The sequence below is a fragment of the Primulina huaijiensis genome, chromosome 15 (assembly GCF_012295235.1).
Source record: "Primulina huaijiensis isolate GDHJ02 chromosome 15, ASM1229523v2, whole genome shotgun sequence".
Lineage (NCBI taxonomy): Eukaryota > Viridiplantae > Streptophyta > Magnoliopsida > Lamiales > Gesneriaceae > Primulina > Primulina huaijiensis.
Window position 1 is genome coordinate 23,275,105 of NC_133320.1, and position 13,849 is coordinate 23,288,953.

The 13,849-nt window shown below is 36.7% G+C and overlaps 2 protein-coding genes across 3 annotated transcripts; both read right to left on the reverse strand.

Annotated features, from left to right (window-relative positions):
• Positions 1–2,996, reverse strand: LOC140960058 (E3 ubiquitin-protein ligase SINAT3-like). Its single transcript, XM_073418175.1, has 3 exons — positions 2,204–2,996; positions 1,032–1,418; positions 1–571 (listed from the first exon to the last, which is right to left on the reverse strand). The coding sequence occupies exons 1-3, from the start codon at positions 2,411–2,413 to the stop codon at positions 209–211; spliced, it is 960 nt and encodes a 319-aa protein (XP_073274276.1). The 5' UTR covers positions 2,414–2,996; the 3' UTR covers positions 1–208.
• Positions 2,997–3,657: 661 nt separating this feature from the next.
• On the reverse strand, positions 3,658–12,323 carry LOC140958889 (uncharacterized). 2 transcript variants are annotated; one of them, XM_073416478.1, is made up of 13 exons: positions 9,755–12,323; positions 8,544–8,671; positions 8,179–8,278; positions 7,948–8,080; positions 7,770–7,833; positions 6,648–7,359; positions 6,038–6,367; positions 4,806–5,354; positions 4,656–4,728; positions 4,492–4,577; positions 4,150–4,269; positions 3,994–4,064; positions 3,658–3,883 (listed from the first exon to the last, which is right to left on the reverse strand). In XM_073416478.1, the coding sequence occupies exons 1-13, from the start codon at positions 11,882–11,884 to the stop codon at positions 3,859–3,861; spliced, it is 4,521 nt and encodes a 1,506-aa protein (XP_073272579.1). In that variant the 5' UTR covers positions 11,885–12,323; the 3' UTR covers positions 3,658–3,858. The 2 variants fall into 2 exon arrangements, 1 of the variants encoding a protein (XP_073272579.1); XR_012171847.1 differs by lacking the exons at positions 3,658–3,883; positions 3,994–4,064 and having other exon boundaries at positions 4,370–4,577.
• Positions 12,324–13,849: the final 1,526 nt, after the last annotated feature.

A 13,849-nucleotide genomic window follows, 5' to 3' on the forward strand; every position in this document is an offset into this window, starting at 1 on the left:
AATATAATGATCATCTCCCGTTCATCATGCAAATGACTGATTGAAACGCCCATTTAATAAGGAAACTATAAATGATTTCCAAGAATCAGTTAACAAGCTATACTTGATATGTTGAACAGCAGAAGTTTAGCATTAGTACACATCCCTTAAGCATACACACAAAAGCCAGAAAACACGTAAAATCTTACTCAAAAATCAAGGTGCTCAATCAACTACAAAGATTTGGTATGCAGGCGCCAGCATCTGGATTCTGCTGTTCTTTCCATATTCTTCCAGTGACTCGAAGCTTAAGCTCTTTCCTGTCACCTCCAGAGAAAAAGAGTGCCATGTTTCTTTGAATAATAAGCCCATCGTGGCTGTCTCTTACTTTACGATGGCTATCTCGAACGCTTCGTGGTGTACCCTCGAATATTAGCTTCCTGCCGTTAGCTCCAACCTCTAAACTGTAGCTGAAGTTGCGGGATTCATTCTCATCGCCCATGAAACGAAGAAATGCCATATAAACTGGTGCCATTCCGAGTTGAAATGCTTCAAAGTGAAGGCAGAAATATTGCCCGAAACAATGGAATACCTAATGAAAAACATGGAAATGGACAAGATTAAGAATGCAGACACCATATAAAAAGTTTAGACGAGCACTACCAGTATGTCAAATTCTATACTATTATCAGGTGGCATATACTGCAAGTGTTGATGATATTGGATCACACGAAACACAATAAGATCCACATAGATTCATGTAGAACCAAAAGGTGTATCACATGATCTAATGGTAATGACAATGCGAATAAAAAGCAGCACGCATAGCTTGGAAAATCATCTTTGGACACACTCAAATTAAGTAAAGAGTTTATTCATTCTGAATATAGAAGATTACAAAACACTAGAATATATGCACAAGAAGTCGTCTAGTTCACAAAAGAAATAAATTAGAGGTGATCTGAAGCCTGGCGAAAATCAAGAACATCATAGATTCATACTACTGTTGCCCAAATCAAATCCAAAGTACCTAAAAGGGACTGTGAACTCACTGTTAACATCCAAGTGGCATTTTCTACTTCACGAGGATTTGACTTCACATAGCGATGATTAAAAGTACAACCTGTGTGCATGTCCACTTTATGATCATCTTTCAAATGGGATACGAGGAAGGGAATGTCCCCAGTAACCAAGCACTCCGATCCAGCATAGGGACAACTGTATGGTCTGAAATTGCAAACTGCTTCATGTTTGAGTTTACTATAATATGGAAAAATTTCCGGGCATCCCAAAGAATAATATTTGCAAGGTAGATCTAGTGATTCTGCAACCTTCTCCAATGCCAAGCACCGGATGTCACCGAGCTCTTGTCTGCATGTAGGACATCGATTGTGCACTCTTGTCTTGCATGTTGAACAGAGTGTGTGCCCATTGTGACACTGTAAAAGAGCACATTATCAATCAACCATGCTTCATGTTACACAAATAAACAGGAACTAGATATTGTTTTCTAGCTTGTAAAGTTTAGTCAAAGCTCAGGAACACTAAATCATGGCAATACTAAAGACAATATTGGACAAAACGAAAAGTGACAATGTCATTATCAGAATCTTAAATCTCAAATGCAAAGACATCCTCCTCTCAAGCCCTTTAATACAGTACCAGTATACGCGACTAAGTTTGTTGTGTCCAGTTTCACACAAATTTTAATGTATTACGAAACATAACTTCTCATCTTCCAGTTATCTCATACGTAAATATCCTGAAATTGAAAGAAAAATAATGCAGACTTAGATACTACAACTGTATATTTACAAAAACTACAGCACAGGCCAATCAAAATATTGAAATAGAATTCCGATTCTGAATGAAGAAAAACATCTATGCTTGCGGAAGTGCAATTTACCTTTTTTGCATATTCATCATCTGAACTAGAAAATTCTCCACACATCGCCATCTAATGCCAAAACTATATTAATATATTTCACCTAAGAATAATGCAACCAAGATTATCATGACTGCGTAGATGCTGTGAATAACCCTAGTAAATTACAGCAAATCCAATTAATCTAATTCAGTTTCAAACAAGTAAAACCAAAGCATCACATTCCAATTAACACGTAACGGTATGCATATTGAATCACAAGATTGAATAAACAATATACCCAAAGAAAAGGATATGCCCCAAAAAGCTCAAATAAGAGAACTAAGAGAAACAGCATACCTGATGAATGGGTGGGAACATAGAATTAGTACAGACAGGGCATTCAAGCAATTCATGGACGCTTGTCGGAGCCATTCCAGAGGGCACCACATTAAGATTCTTTGAAGAAAACAAATGGGGGTGAGAAGAAACTAATGATTGCATCTCTTCATCTTCAATGTCATCCGATGAAGAAAAGCACTCAACGCTCTCGATTTCAATTGTTGCCATTTAAGTACAAAACAGAAATATGAAAACAGATCCCACAGATCCAATCTTCCCCGAATATATAAAATGCACACTCCGTATATTGTAATTTTTGGCCAAAAAAAAAAAAGAGAGATGCTAACAAGGGAAAATACAATCTTTTGTGGAAATCTCAAAAGCCCAGATCTACGAGTCTAATGATTGAGCGCAATATCTTCTTCCCACCTCGAAAAATCCAACCTTTGGCAGAAATCCAAATTGCCCACTTTCAAAAACTCATATTTCCTCGATTATAAGTCCCTTCAGAATCTTCTCTTTCTGAGTACCTTATAAAAAAAAAACGATAATTTGAAGGAAACCATAAGAGAGATCGATAATGTTCGATTCCAAAGAACCCAAACAAGAATCATTTCCTAGAGAAGAGCTTCTTTTCTTCTTCTCCTCTCTTTTTCTGGTTTTTGGGAGGAGAGAGAAATGAGGATCGCCGTTGGTTTTGAAATAGGATGTAAATCCAACGGATACTATCATAGTATTATGTTTCACCTTTTTTTGAGAGAGTAGTCCTTTATTCGTTGAGATTTGAGTAAAAAGAAAATGGGGGGGGATCACTCATTATGTTGTATCTTTGATTAACAATGTTGGATGTGATTTTGTAGAAAAAAGAAAAGTTTCATTTGCCCCTAAAAAAGTTGTTTGCCTAAAAAACTACACTATTTTATAAGTCACTATGTTAACACATATTTTAAATATGATTCGATCCAAGAAAAATATTATTTTTTATGTCAAAAATATTATTTCTCAATCTAAATATAAATCAAGTAAATTTGTCTTATATAAATTTATGAGACGGTCAAAAAATAATTATCCATTTGATGTTTTTATCCACCAATATTTTCCATTTCTTTTCTCATTTCCGGTATATGTTATTTGCAGATAAGATAATATTAGCTACAAAAAGTGAGGGGCAATATATTAGATGTGGAAATTAATTTTTTATATATGAAAATGGAATGCTTTATTTCCTTTTTCATGCATAAGAAATATTAAATAAATTTTATAAACTGATATAAACTGCGAACCAATAAAATGATAGCAGGCACCACTTTGGTTGACCCGTAAAAAGACTCGTATTGTTCCAATAACTTGTAATAGAATCAACTCGCATATGGTATAACATGTTTTAATTGTCAAAATAACAACTTTGTCAAACAATCTATTTTTATAAACGCTAATATAAAACCAGTTTTTATTGTCCCTTTTTTTATATAAAAAAATAAATTTTATAGATCAGAGATATTATATACAAACTATTCGTTTTTATTGTCTATATAAATAATTACATGGTCATTTGGTGCAGCTAATGTGCGAAAGATACGCGGCCACAGAAGTTGAGAGCGATAAATTTGACCATATTATATAACCATTAGCTACATTATTTACACAGTCCCAGCCTTTTTCAACCAACTGTCTCAGCTGCAGTTGGACGGAACCGAACTGTAAAAAGGTAGTCAAAAACAGTATCAAGATGAGCGAAAACAGGGGCCAAGGCAAGTCGATCTATTCGTTGTCGCGTATTCATGGAAGAAATTTTTAAGAAATCTTACTCGAGTTTAGACAAAAGTTTTCTTGCTTGCTCAGTTGCAGCACTTGCAGCATATACGGCCAACTTTTTCACCTGTTAAAAAGCCAGAAGTTGATCACATATATAAAAGAAAAGATTCGTAATATTTTCCTCGAAGAAAGACTTTAGAGGGCACTACCTCTAGAATATCTTGCTTGGATCTGTGAGATTTTGGAAGTAGCCGAAATTCTTGAGTCAAACGCATGCATTCTTGGATATTCTCAGGGGATACAAAGTCCAAAGCGACTTTCATGGAGGACTGATAAATATATAAATAACAAGATTTCAGTAAAGAGTACATTAGCCATCAAAACAACATAGGAACAAGAGTTTACAATCTGAACCGAGAATAAACTTACAGGTATAGAATTTGAAATGAAGAAATCAAACTCAAGCGATTAAAAGCTATAAAAGTGCAGAACTTAGAGTTCAACATATTCATCACTCATAATCCTCTAAGAAAATTCTGTAAGAGATACACCTGTCTATTCCTCACTTGGTGGGGACACCCTGCAGGAATGAATATAGCCTCACCGAGATATTGCTCGAATGTCCATGGTTCAATATCTTAAAATGACGTAAAAATCATATTAGAACTGCTTGGTCTGAACTTAAATTAAATCAGTCTCACAAAGAAAAACTTACTGAACTCCAATTTCAACTGTTTTTTGTGCTTTTCATCCAGGAAAAAGGCCTGGTCATGGATAGGATGTGCAACCTAAAATCAAAAGCAATAGGCCAAGTGAAATATGGGATTTCAGAAAACGCAAGAAATTTCCAAGATATAGTACTTACGGAGGCCACAGGAGAATGGTCAAGATCAAAAAATTCTTGCTGATGTTTAAGCAAGTATTCGATTATTTTGGGCACATCCTGCCGACGAAAGATGTCCCAAACAGCACCACCTCTTGCTATTTCAGGACGGTTCATCCCATTTGGAGTAGAATCCATCACGGAAGACTCGATTCGATCTTTATTATTGGCATCGGAGTTGTTATTCAAGCAATCGGGATGCTGTACTTGATGAGTATCAATATAGCTGAGTGAATCAAGGCGATCATCTAAAGTGCTATTCAGACCACAGGCTTTATTTAATTCATGTGTATTATTTTCCCTTTTCTCAGAATTCAGAAACTGAGATGGAGAGTGAGTATCAAAGGTAGCATTTTCACAAATCTGGTGTGACAGAGTAGCAACTTCAGTGGGTTGCATATCAGTATTAATGGCTGGTGTGCCTTGCCAAAATGTCTTTAAATTATTTTCAAGTTCTGTCCTCAACTTAGCAATCCTTTGGCTCTGAAACGAGGTATATTTCACTTCAGCTGTGTGTGTTAATATATTTACCTGAACAAATCCACATATTCGTCATGACAAAAATAAGTTTACTATAAAATCAGTAAAATATAACTATAATATAGCATAATCATAAAACCTGGCAAATATCATGACTAAAATTCAAGCCAACGCATCAAAAAGCACCAAGGTCTGTTTCGTAACTTATAGAACGATCAGAAATATCTGAAGATCTTGAAGCAGTTTTGCAATGCAAGCAATTCAATTGTCCCACAGAAAACTTGATGAACATATTATCAACAAAGATAAGATCTGTCGTGAAACTAACTTAAGAAACAAAGAAGGTGTTTTGGACTCCAAATTTGGAAAATGTTCAAAAAAGGGATTCAAAGATGCGGATGAAAACTGGAAAGAAAAAGTGCAGACCATTTGACGACGTTAATGAAGATTCTATAATTGATTTCACTCTTAAAAGCAAGGCCCGATGGATGCTAGACTAAGTGTCAACTCGTCCATATTCAAGAAATTAGCTATCAGTGAATGATCTTAAAATCAGTCATTGCATAGCATAGATAAGCTAACTCATAGAGTTCACGATCACATATTTTCAAGATTCTAGTTTTCTTAGGAAAGAAACAACCACAAAAATACTGAGAATGCAGGTCCCAAAAATAAAAAGGTGCATCAACCAACCGCAAAACATGAATAGTAGCTGACTTTTCACAACAGCATACCGCATCAGAAATGTCACAGTGCAATTTTGCAACAGAATCGCCTTTTCCAAGTTCTCTCTGATATCCATAGGCAATGTAGGTCTTGGGTCCCAAGTCCGGTTTTAGAGCACCTTCAGGAAGTTTTGTAGCAAGATTCAAGAAACCAGATCGAGGATGTGTATAATCGCTGAAGGGAAGCATGGCCATAAACTCAGCGTCATGCCTGGGCAAACATTCTTTAAAAGAATTTGCAGGTGGCCAGTCCTTTAACTTCAGCATTTCAGGCCATCCGTTTTGATGACTTCGTCCCTCTAAGTAGCCTTCAAAGAACTGCCGAATATTAATCTCAACCTATAACATTTGAAACCAAATTATTACAAAATTTCTGCATCTAACATACAGATATTAACTCCAATAGCTGATGTCTAGTACAATTTGCCAGAATGCAATTTGGCATAGGACAGAACTGGGGTAGAATGTTTTTAAACAGCACTTTCTATCGTCATAAATTACACTTGTAACAGATTGAAGGAATAGAGAGTCCAAGAAGGAGTACACAGAAGTGTGTATGATAAGATGAAAAGCGTACAATGCATGAAATATACATCGAATACACGTACACAAGAAGTACCTGACACCAATCCAAGCAATCAATAGCCTTCACACAAAAAGTCTCTTCCTTTAGTTTTTTGCTCGCATTCTTGAAGGCCCTCAGCATAACCATGGGCTCCCAACTAAGACCAGAGGCCTTTGCCATGGCATTCCTAACAATCACAGGTTCACCTTTCCTCCAATGCATTTGAAAATGTTCAAACTCAGCATCTCCAAGATCAATAGCATTAGGACAGTACAAAAAGTTATCTTGACTGTATTCCCGAAAGGCTGATTGTCTTGCATTACAACAGACATGGTCCTCTTGAGCAGAAGAGGCTGAAACACACAAAGAACATTTTTGCGAGAAGCCTACATCTGATAACTGATAATTGGTAATGAGCCCCTCAGTGAGCCCAATTAATTTATCCACCCAATTAGCATCAAGAATCCGTCTCAACTCTAAATTCCCAGATTCACAACCACCTTGCGCTTTGGGAGGACATGGTATATTGCCATCAATTTTGGCTTTCCACTTAGGGGAGCCATAAAACACATTTTCTATTATCCCATTGGCTGGAGGAATTTCAAGGTTTGTACCATCTGAAGACTTGGGAATAATGATTTCCTGAATAGCTCCAAGTTGAAGACCTTTTCTGAGCTCGTAACAACAATCGAGACAGAGATCATACGAACAGTCAGGATTGGGACAGCTTCTGTGGATATTCACAATGGATGTCTCACAGTTGTTACTGTTGAATAAAGAGGATTTCCTTTTCAGATTTTGTGGCATCGTGAAGCACATTTTGTTAATAGAAATGACACCAACAATTCTAGAAACTCTTTTTAAATGATTAGTGAAAATACGACATTACTAAGTAATCCAAAAGATCACGTCACGAGATTTGAGATCAAGCTAAAATATAGAGAAGAGGTATAGCACAAATGAAATTTTAGATAGAATGCGTATAGATTCAATCAAATACACGATATCAAAATAAGACTATCCCTAGCGTACAATAAAGACAGTCAACTCTCCTCCAACAGTTAAAAATGTGAAAGAAAAGCATACTAAATTCGTCTTGGTTTTCACTAAAATTAAATCCTCTATTTAAGAGTAAAGAGAAAACATGGTCATGCCTTATTTGCAGAGAAAGCATACCAGTATACTCGATCATCTTCTTCGAATACTCCCAGTGTCACACCTTCTTCATTCACTGGAACACCTTATATGGCAGAAACGCGAGGAAGCTTTTAAAAGTGTAATCATGAATTAGAAAGATAAGATCCAGCTACTTTTTGTGGTACTAAAGATAAGATCCAGCTACTTTGTGTGGTACCTTGTATCGTGCCTTCAACATCTAGTTCAGATTTCTGCTCTTGTTGTATATGTCTTAGGAGAGGCAGAATGTTGACGAGCAAATATAGGGATCTTCTCAATCTGATATTCTCACCTACTTCGTTTTCAACATCCTAAAAGAACCAATTTTTTTTTTTCAGAATACTTGGAACATTGATATGATGTGTGACAAAAGAACGGAAGAATTACATCATACATAAAGCCATCATACCTTTTTGAGCACGTCTGCTTGAAGGCAAGCTCTGCAATTGCAATTCCCACGGCAAAATGGACATGATTCCTTCACTTCTTTCTTCTTTATCTTAGGATACCTATACCATTGAGAAATCCTATTTTAACAAATATTTTCCTAGCCAACACGGCAATGATGATTATATGAACAATGTTCATCAGTGGAAATGTACCATTTAGAATTTTATTTTCAAATTCACTTCTCTTGAATAATATCTATGAAGTCACTTGTTATGCAAGAAAAATCTATTGTTAAACTAGCAAGTCATACAGTTACCACTCTGAAACTGCAATTTTTTATTCAGTAAATTCTAGAAAATGGAAGAAACTAGGAGCTTTGTTTACCACTTTGCGATGCATTCAAAACAGTAACGTTTCATGTTGCAATTTGAGCAGATGACAACACCTTTTTTATCACTTTTCAAGCATTGGTGACACATTGACTTCCGCTGCTTCTTCCGTATGGTAGATCCCTGGAAAAATAGTTATCAAACAACAACAGTTCAATTCAGGTGCAAAAAGGGAAGAATCTGGCATAACCCAGATTAATTTTGAAAACCCTCAACCTTTTGGCAAATATTAAAAACTTTTGGCAAATTAATGGTTTCAATCCTCAACAAAAGTTAAGAATCGGAATCAAAGACATGTTCAAGAATTTGAAAGTTACAAGATGGCTAAATATAAAAACCCCATAGTGACATGATGCAGTGAATGATAAACACCAACATGAATTCCATTAAAAGCAGATAAGAAAATCATATGCGAGCAAATACAAAAAAAATAATCGATTAAAAAAAGAGCACCAATGAAGGATTTAGCATGGTAAAGTTAAGATTTGTCCTTTTCATTTAAATCAACATTCCTTCTATATTTACCAAAAAACAGTCATGCCTTGCAAGCTGCATTTATGCCAGACATTTGATTCCCCCACTCAGCGAGACAACAAACAAACAATATCAATTTGACTGAGTTCCACCTGGTGAAACAGTGGGCCTACATGCAAAAGATAAGGAATCATTTATAAACTAAAATACATGCATTACATCATGTCACTGCGAATTTAAGCTCTTTCGATGGTTAGATTTAGTTTCACAAAAGGCACTCCGTGACAGTCACTTTATCACATTTAACGCTGAGAACATGAATGTCTAATTGTTTCTCAGACATGACATTTGAACACTGAGGTCATAAACTCAACATAGAAACGTTTGACTTTGAATGAACTAATTACTGCTTCATTGTCTTACATCACCAAATTTTCATGAACATTTCAATTTAAATTTGACCATGCTTAAACAAGCCTTATGATATCAGCAATGCAGAAGAGCCAGGTAGGTTCTCAGAAAAAATAGCTACCAAGTTGACTGGCTTAAAAGAACAGTGAGACATATAAATGTTTGTCCGCATTAAAAATTTCCCCTTGATAGACTCAATAATAATGATTATCTACTTGGGAACCACTATCCTAATCCGAATTTGGTAATAAAGGCAAGGTTGGTTATAATGCTATTAATTCAACACCTCCAATTAGGATCAAATGTGGAGAAGAAACTCACCGACTTTCCCAAACTTGATGGCACTTTTGTTTTCACATTCCAATAATTGGGCATTTTCTCTCCCATGAATACAGATTCATAGCCCTCATTGATGTTTAACGTCAAAGGCTTACCACTGCGTCTGTTTTGAGCCCTAACATATTCTCCAGAACTAACCATCCATGCTTTTCTTTTTAAACCATTTGGCTCGCACTCATCCTTCTCCGTAACGCTTTTGTATATACTCTCACTACCAAGATTCACCCGATCTCTCTCTGCAACAAGTGTTTCCTTATTCTTCAACCCCTGATGTCGCCCTCGTCTGTCCTTTTTAACGAGTTCAGCCCCAGGCTTGATACTAGGAGCAACGTCAACTGTTTTTTCGCTATCCTTTTCAACTGCAATGCTCTGTTTCATATTTTTTGAACCTTTCGCCCAACCTTTGGAATCTTTACTCTTATTAATCGCATTCCCATCTCCATCAACTGCAAAATAATCACCTAAGATCCCCCTGAGTTCATCAGACATGATATTTTTTTCTTTATTCGAGTTCTTTCCTTTATCAAGTCTCACTTCACCAACACCATAGTGAACTCCAATGTTAACCGTGCCATGGTCAATTTCAGATGTGCGTGCTGCTTTTCTTCTGTCATTTGAGTAATTAGGCGCCTCTAGTCCATTCTTTTTTCCAAGATGCTCAATATCTCCATCAGTGATACTACTTTTTATTTTTTTCTGTAGCTCGCAGATAGCCAAATGTGACTTCTGGTTCTTGTAACCTGTGGGCATTTTTAGACAATCAATATTCTTCACGATCTCATTTCCATCAAAATTGTTCTGAGAGGTAGCATCGAGCATTCCATGATTCTTCTCAACATCTGTCCCATGTAAGATTTTCTTTTTATTCTTGGAACCCTTTGGCCTCCCTTGGGCTCTCTTCCTCTTTACAATTTGATGTTCGATGCCAGTAACTCTGGTGTCCAACCCCATCGACCATCCAATCCCACACTTATTCACAATCATATCCCAACCTTCGCTGCCCAGACCACTAAACTCAGGGATTCTAATACTCCCATCGTAGCCAATATTTCTAATGAAATCCTTATCCAATAACCCGAAACCTTGAAATTTATCCCTATTGCCAACTGGCTGCATCATCCCAGAAGTACCGAAAACTTGCTCACTTCCGCTAACTCCGACTGTTCCAACATCTTCCTTCTTCACATCAAACCCTGCACCAGTTGTTCTGCTAACATCACGCCCCATATGCACAAAGACGCCTTCATCCTTAATGACCATTTTTGTCCTACCTTTTGAACCCTTTGGTCTTCCCCTCTTCTTTTCCTTTACAACAGGACCTTCATTGCTGACATCTTTCCCCGCCTGCAGAGCATCAATTTCATGGCCGACGGCACTTTTAGGCTTGTTTTTTGAACCTTTGGGTCTCCCTAACTTTTTCACCTTGACAACACCACCTACCTGGCCGCTGACATTAGCTTCCTCCTTCAAAGCCTCAACTAAATTCGGAACAGAGACTTTTTTCCTAAATTTCAAACCTTTGGGCCTCCGTTTCTTCTTTCCAGCACCAACATCTCCACCTTCAACGCCACTAGACCCAACAATATCTAAAGCTTCCCCTCTTTCAATGGCTTCAACTTTCTTCACAACAGCCTCCTCGCTACGTTTAATGGCAGTGCCACCAACAGCCCCCATTTGCACCGCAACAATTTCATTTCCACCACCACCACCACCACCACCTCCATTTTCCTCGGCAATCTCCGCCCCTTGGCCTCCACTAGTTCCACTGCCGCAAATAATTCTCGCTCCATTTCCAACAGGATCACCAGCTTGGTCTTCCTGGGACTTTCCACTAGTCCCGCTGCCGCAAATAATCAAGTCTTCCTCCATCTTAATTCCCGCTCCATTTCCAACAGGATCACCAGCTTCGCCTTCCAATTTTCCACTAGTTCCACTGCCGCAAATAATCAAGTCTTCCTCCGTCTTAATTCCCGCTTCATTTCCAACAGGATCACCAGCTTTCCCTTCCAGGGACTTTCCGCTCAAAGCCTGCAACTTCCATCCCCTCAAACCGCTTGCACCATCCCTCCCGCATATTAACTTCTCATCATCACCACCTGCCGCCGCTTCCATAAATTTCAACTCTTTCAACGAAAATCAAATCAACCCTAAAAAACCCTCCTTCTGAAAACCTCAAAACCGGGAATATATATCCCATCATCGGGCGAAAAAGGCTACTTCATCATTAGCGGTTCAAAATTTAATGCCACTTGCGCGTGAGTAATTGAGTTGCCAATTGTAATCTAGCAGCCTACCAGTACCCTTTCTCGAGTAATTCAAGAACAATCTTCCGCTGGAGTACTTTATTCTGACTTCGAAAATTCAAAAGCTCAACAGCGCTCCATTTTTGTGTCCATTATTGTTATTTCTTTTTTCGGGTTTCCGTTTCAGACGCCCGAAGAAAGAGTCCGATTCATTGAAGCAGTCTGACTTTTCAGAGTGAAAGTGCGAGAATAGTTAGGATTGTATGGAATTGCATGGAACGAGGCTACACAGACAGATAAATGTGGTTTTGGTTTTATGAAGTTTAACTCGTGGTGGGACCCACCAATAAATATACTATTTTTTTAATAAAAAAAATACTTGTTTATCATGTTTCACGTGCACTAAAATTTCTATAAAACCAATGCTTGTATATAGAATGTTGTATATAATTTATTTGATTTATATTTAAATGATGATCAAAATATATAACTAATTAGATATTATATTATAATTTTGATATATGAATTAAAAATAAATAAATAGAAAAAAAAACCAAAAAATAAGGGTGTCAAAATACAACACGATCCGTCAACCCGACACGATCCAACACGAAAAAAATCAGGTTCGAGTTGGGGCTTTTCGGGTTCGGGTTGGGTAGGTTCGGGNATTGCATCTCTTCATCTTCAATGTCATCCGATGAAGAAAAGCACTCAACGCTCTCGATTTCAATTGTTGCCATTTAAGTACAAAACAGAAATATGAAAACAGATCCCACAGATCCAATCTTCCCCGAATATATAAAATGCACACTCCGTATATTGTAATTTTTGGCCAAAAAAAAAAAAGAGAGATGCTAACAAGGGAAAATACAATCTTTTGTGGAAATCTCAAAAGCCCAGATCTACGAGTCTAATGATTGAGCGCAATATCTTCTTCCCACCTCGAAAAATCCAACCTTTGGCAGAAATCCAAATTGCCCACTTTCAAAAACTCATATTTCCTCGATTATAAGTCCCTTCAGAATCTTCTCTTTCTGAGTACCTTATAAAAAAAAAACGATAATTTGAAGGAAACCATAAGAGAGATCGATAATGTTCGATTCCAAAGAACCCAAACAAGAATCATTTCCTAGAGAAGAGCTTCTTTTCTTCTTCTCCTCTCTTTTTCTGGTTTTTGGGAGGAGAGAGAAATGAGGATCGCCGTTGGTTTTGAAATAGGATGTAAATCCAACGGATACTATCATAGTATTATGTTTCACCTTTTTTTGAGAGAGTAGTCCTTTATTCGTTGAGATTTGAGTAAAAAGAAAATGGGGGGGGATCACTCATTATGTTGTATCTTTGATTAACAATGTTGGATGTGATTTTGTAGAAAAAAGAAAAGTTTCATTTGCCCCTAAAAAAGTTGTTTGCCTAAAAAACTACACTATTTTATAAGTCACTATGTTAACACATATTTTAAATATGATTCGATCCAAGAAAAATATTATTTTTTATGTCAAAAATATTATTTCTCAATCTAAATATAAATCAAGTAAATTTGTCTTATATAAATTTATGAGACGGTCAAAAAATAATTATCCATTTGATGTTTTTATCCACCAATATTTTCCATTTCTTTTCTCATTTCCGGTATATGTTATTTGCAGATAAGATAATATTAGCTACAAAAAGTGAGGGGCAATATATTAGATGTGGAAATTAATTTTTTATATATGAAAATGGAATGCTTTATTTCCTTTTTCATGCATAAGAAATATTAAATAAATTTTATAAACTGATATAAACTGCGAACCAATAAAATGATAGCAGGCACCACTTTGGTTGACCCGTA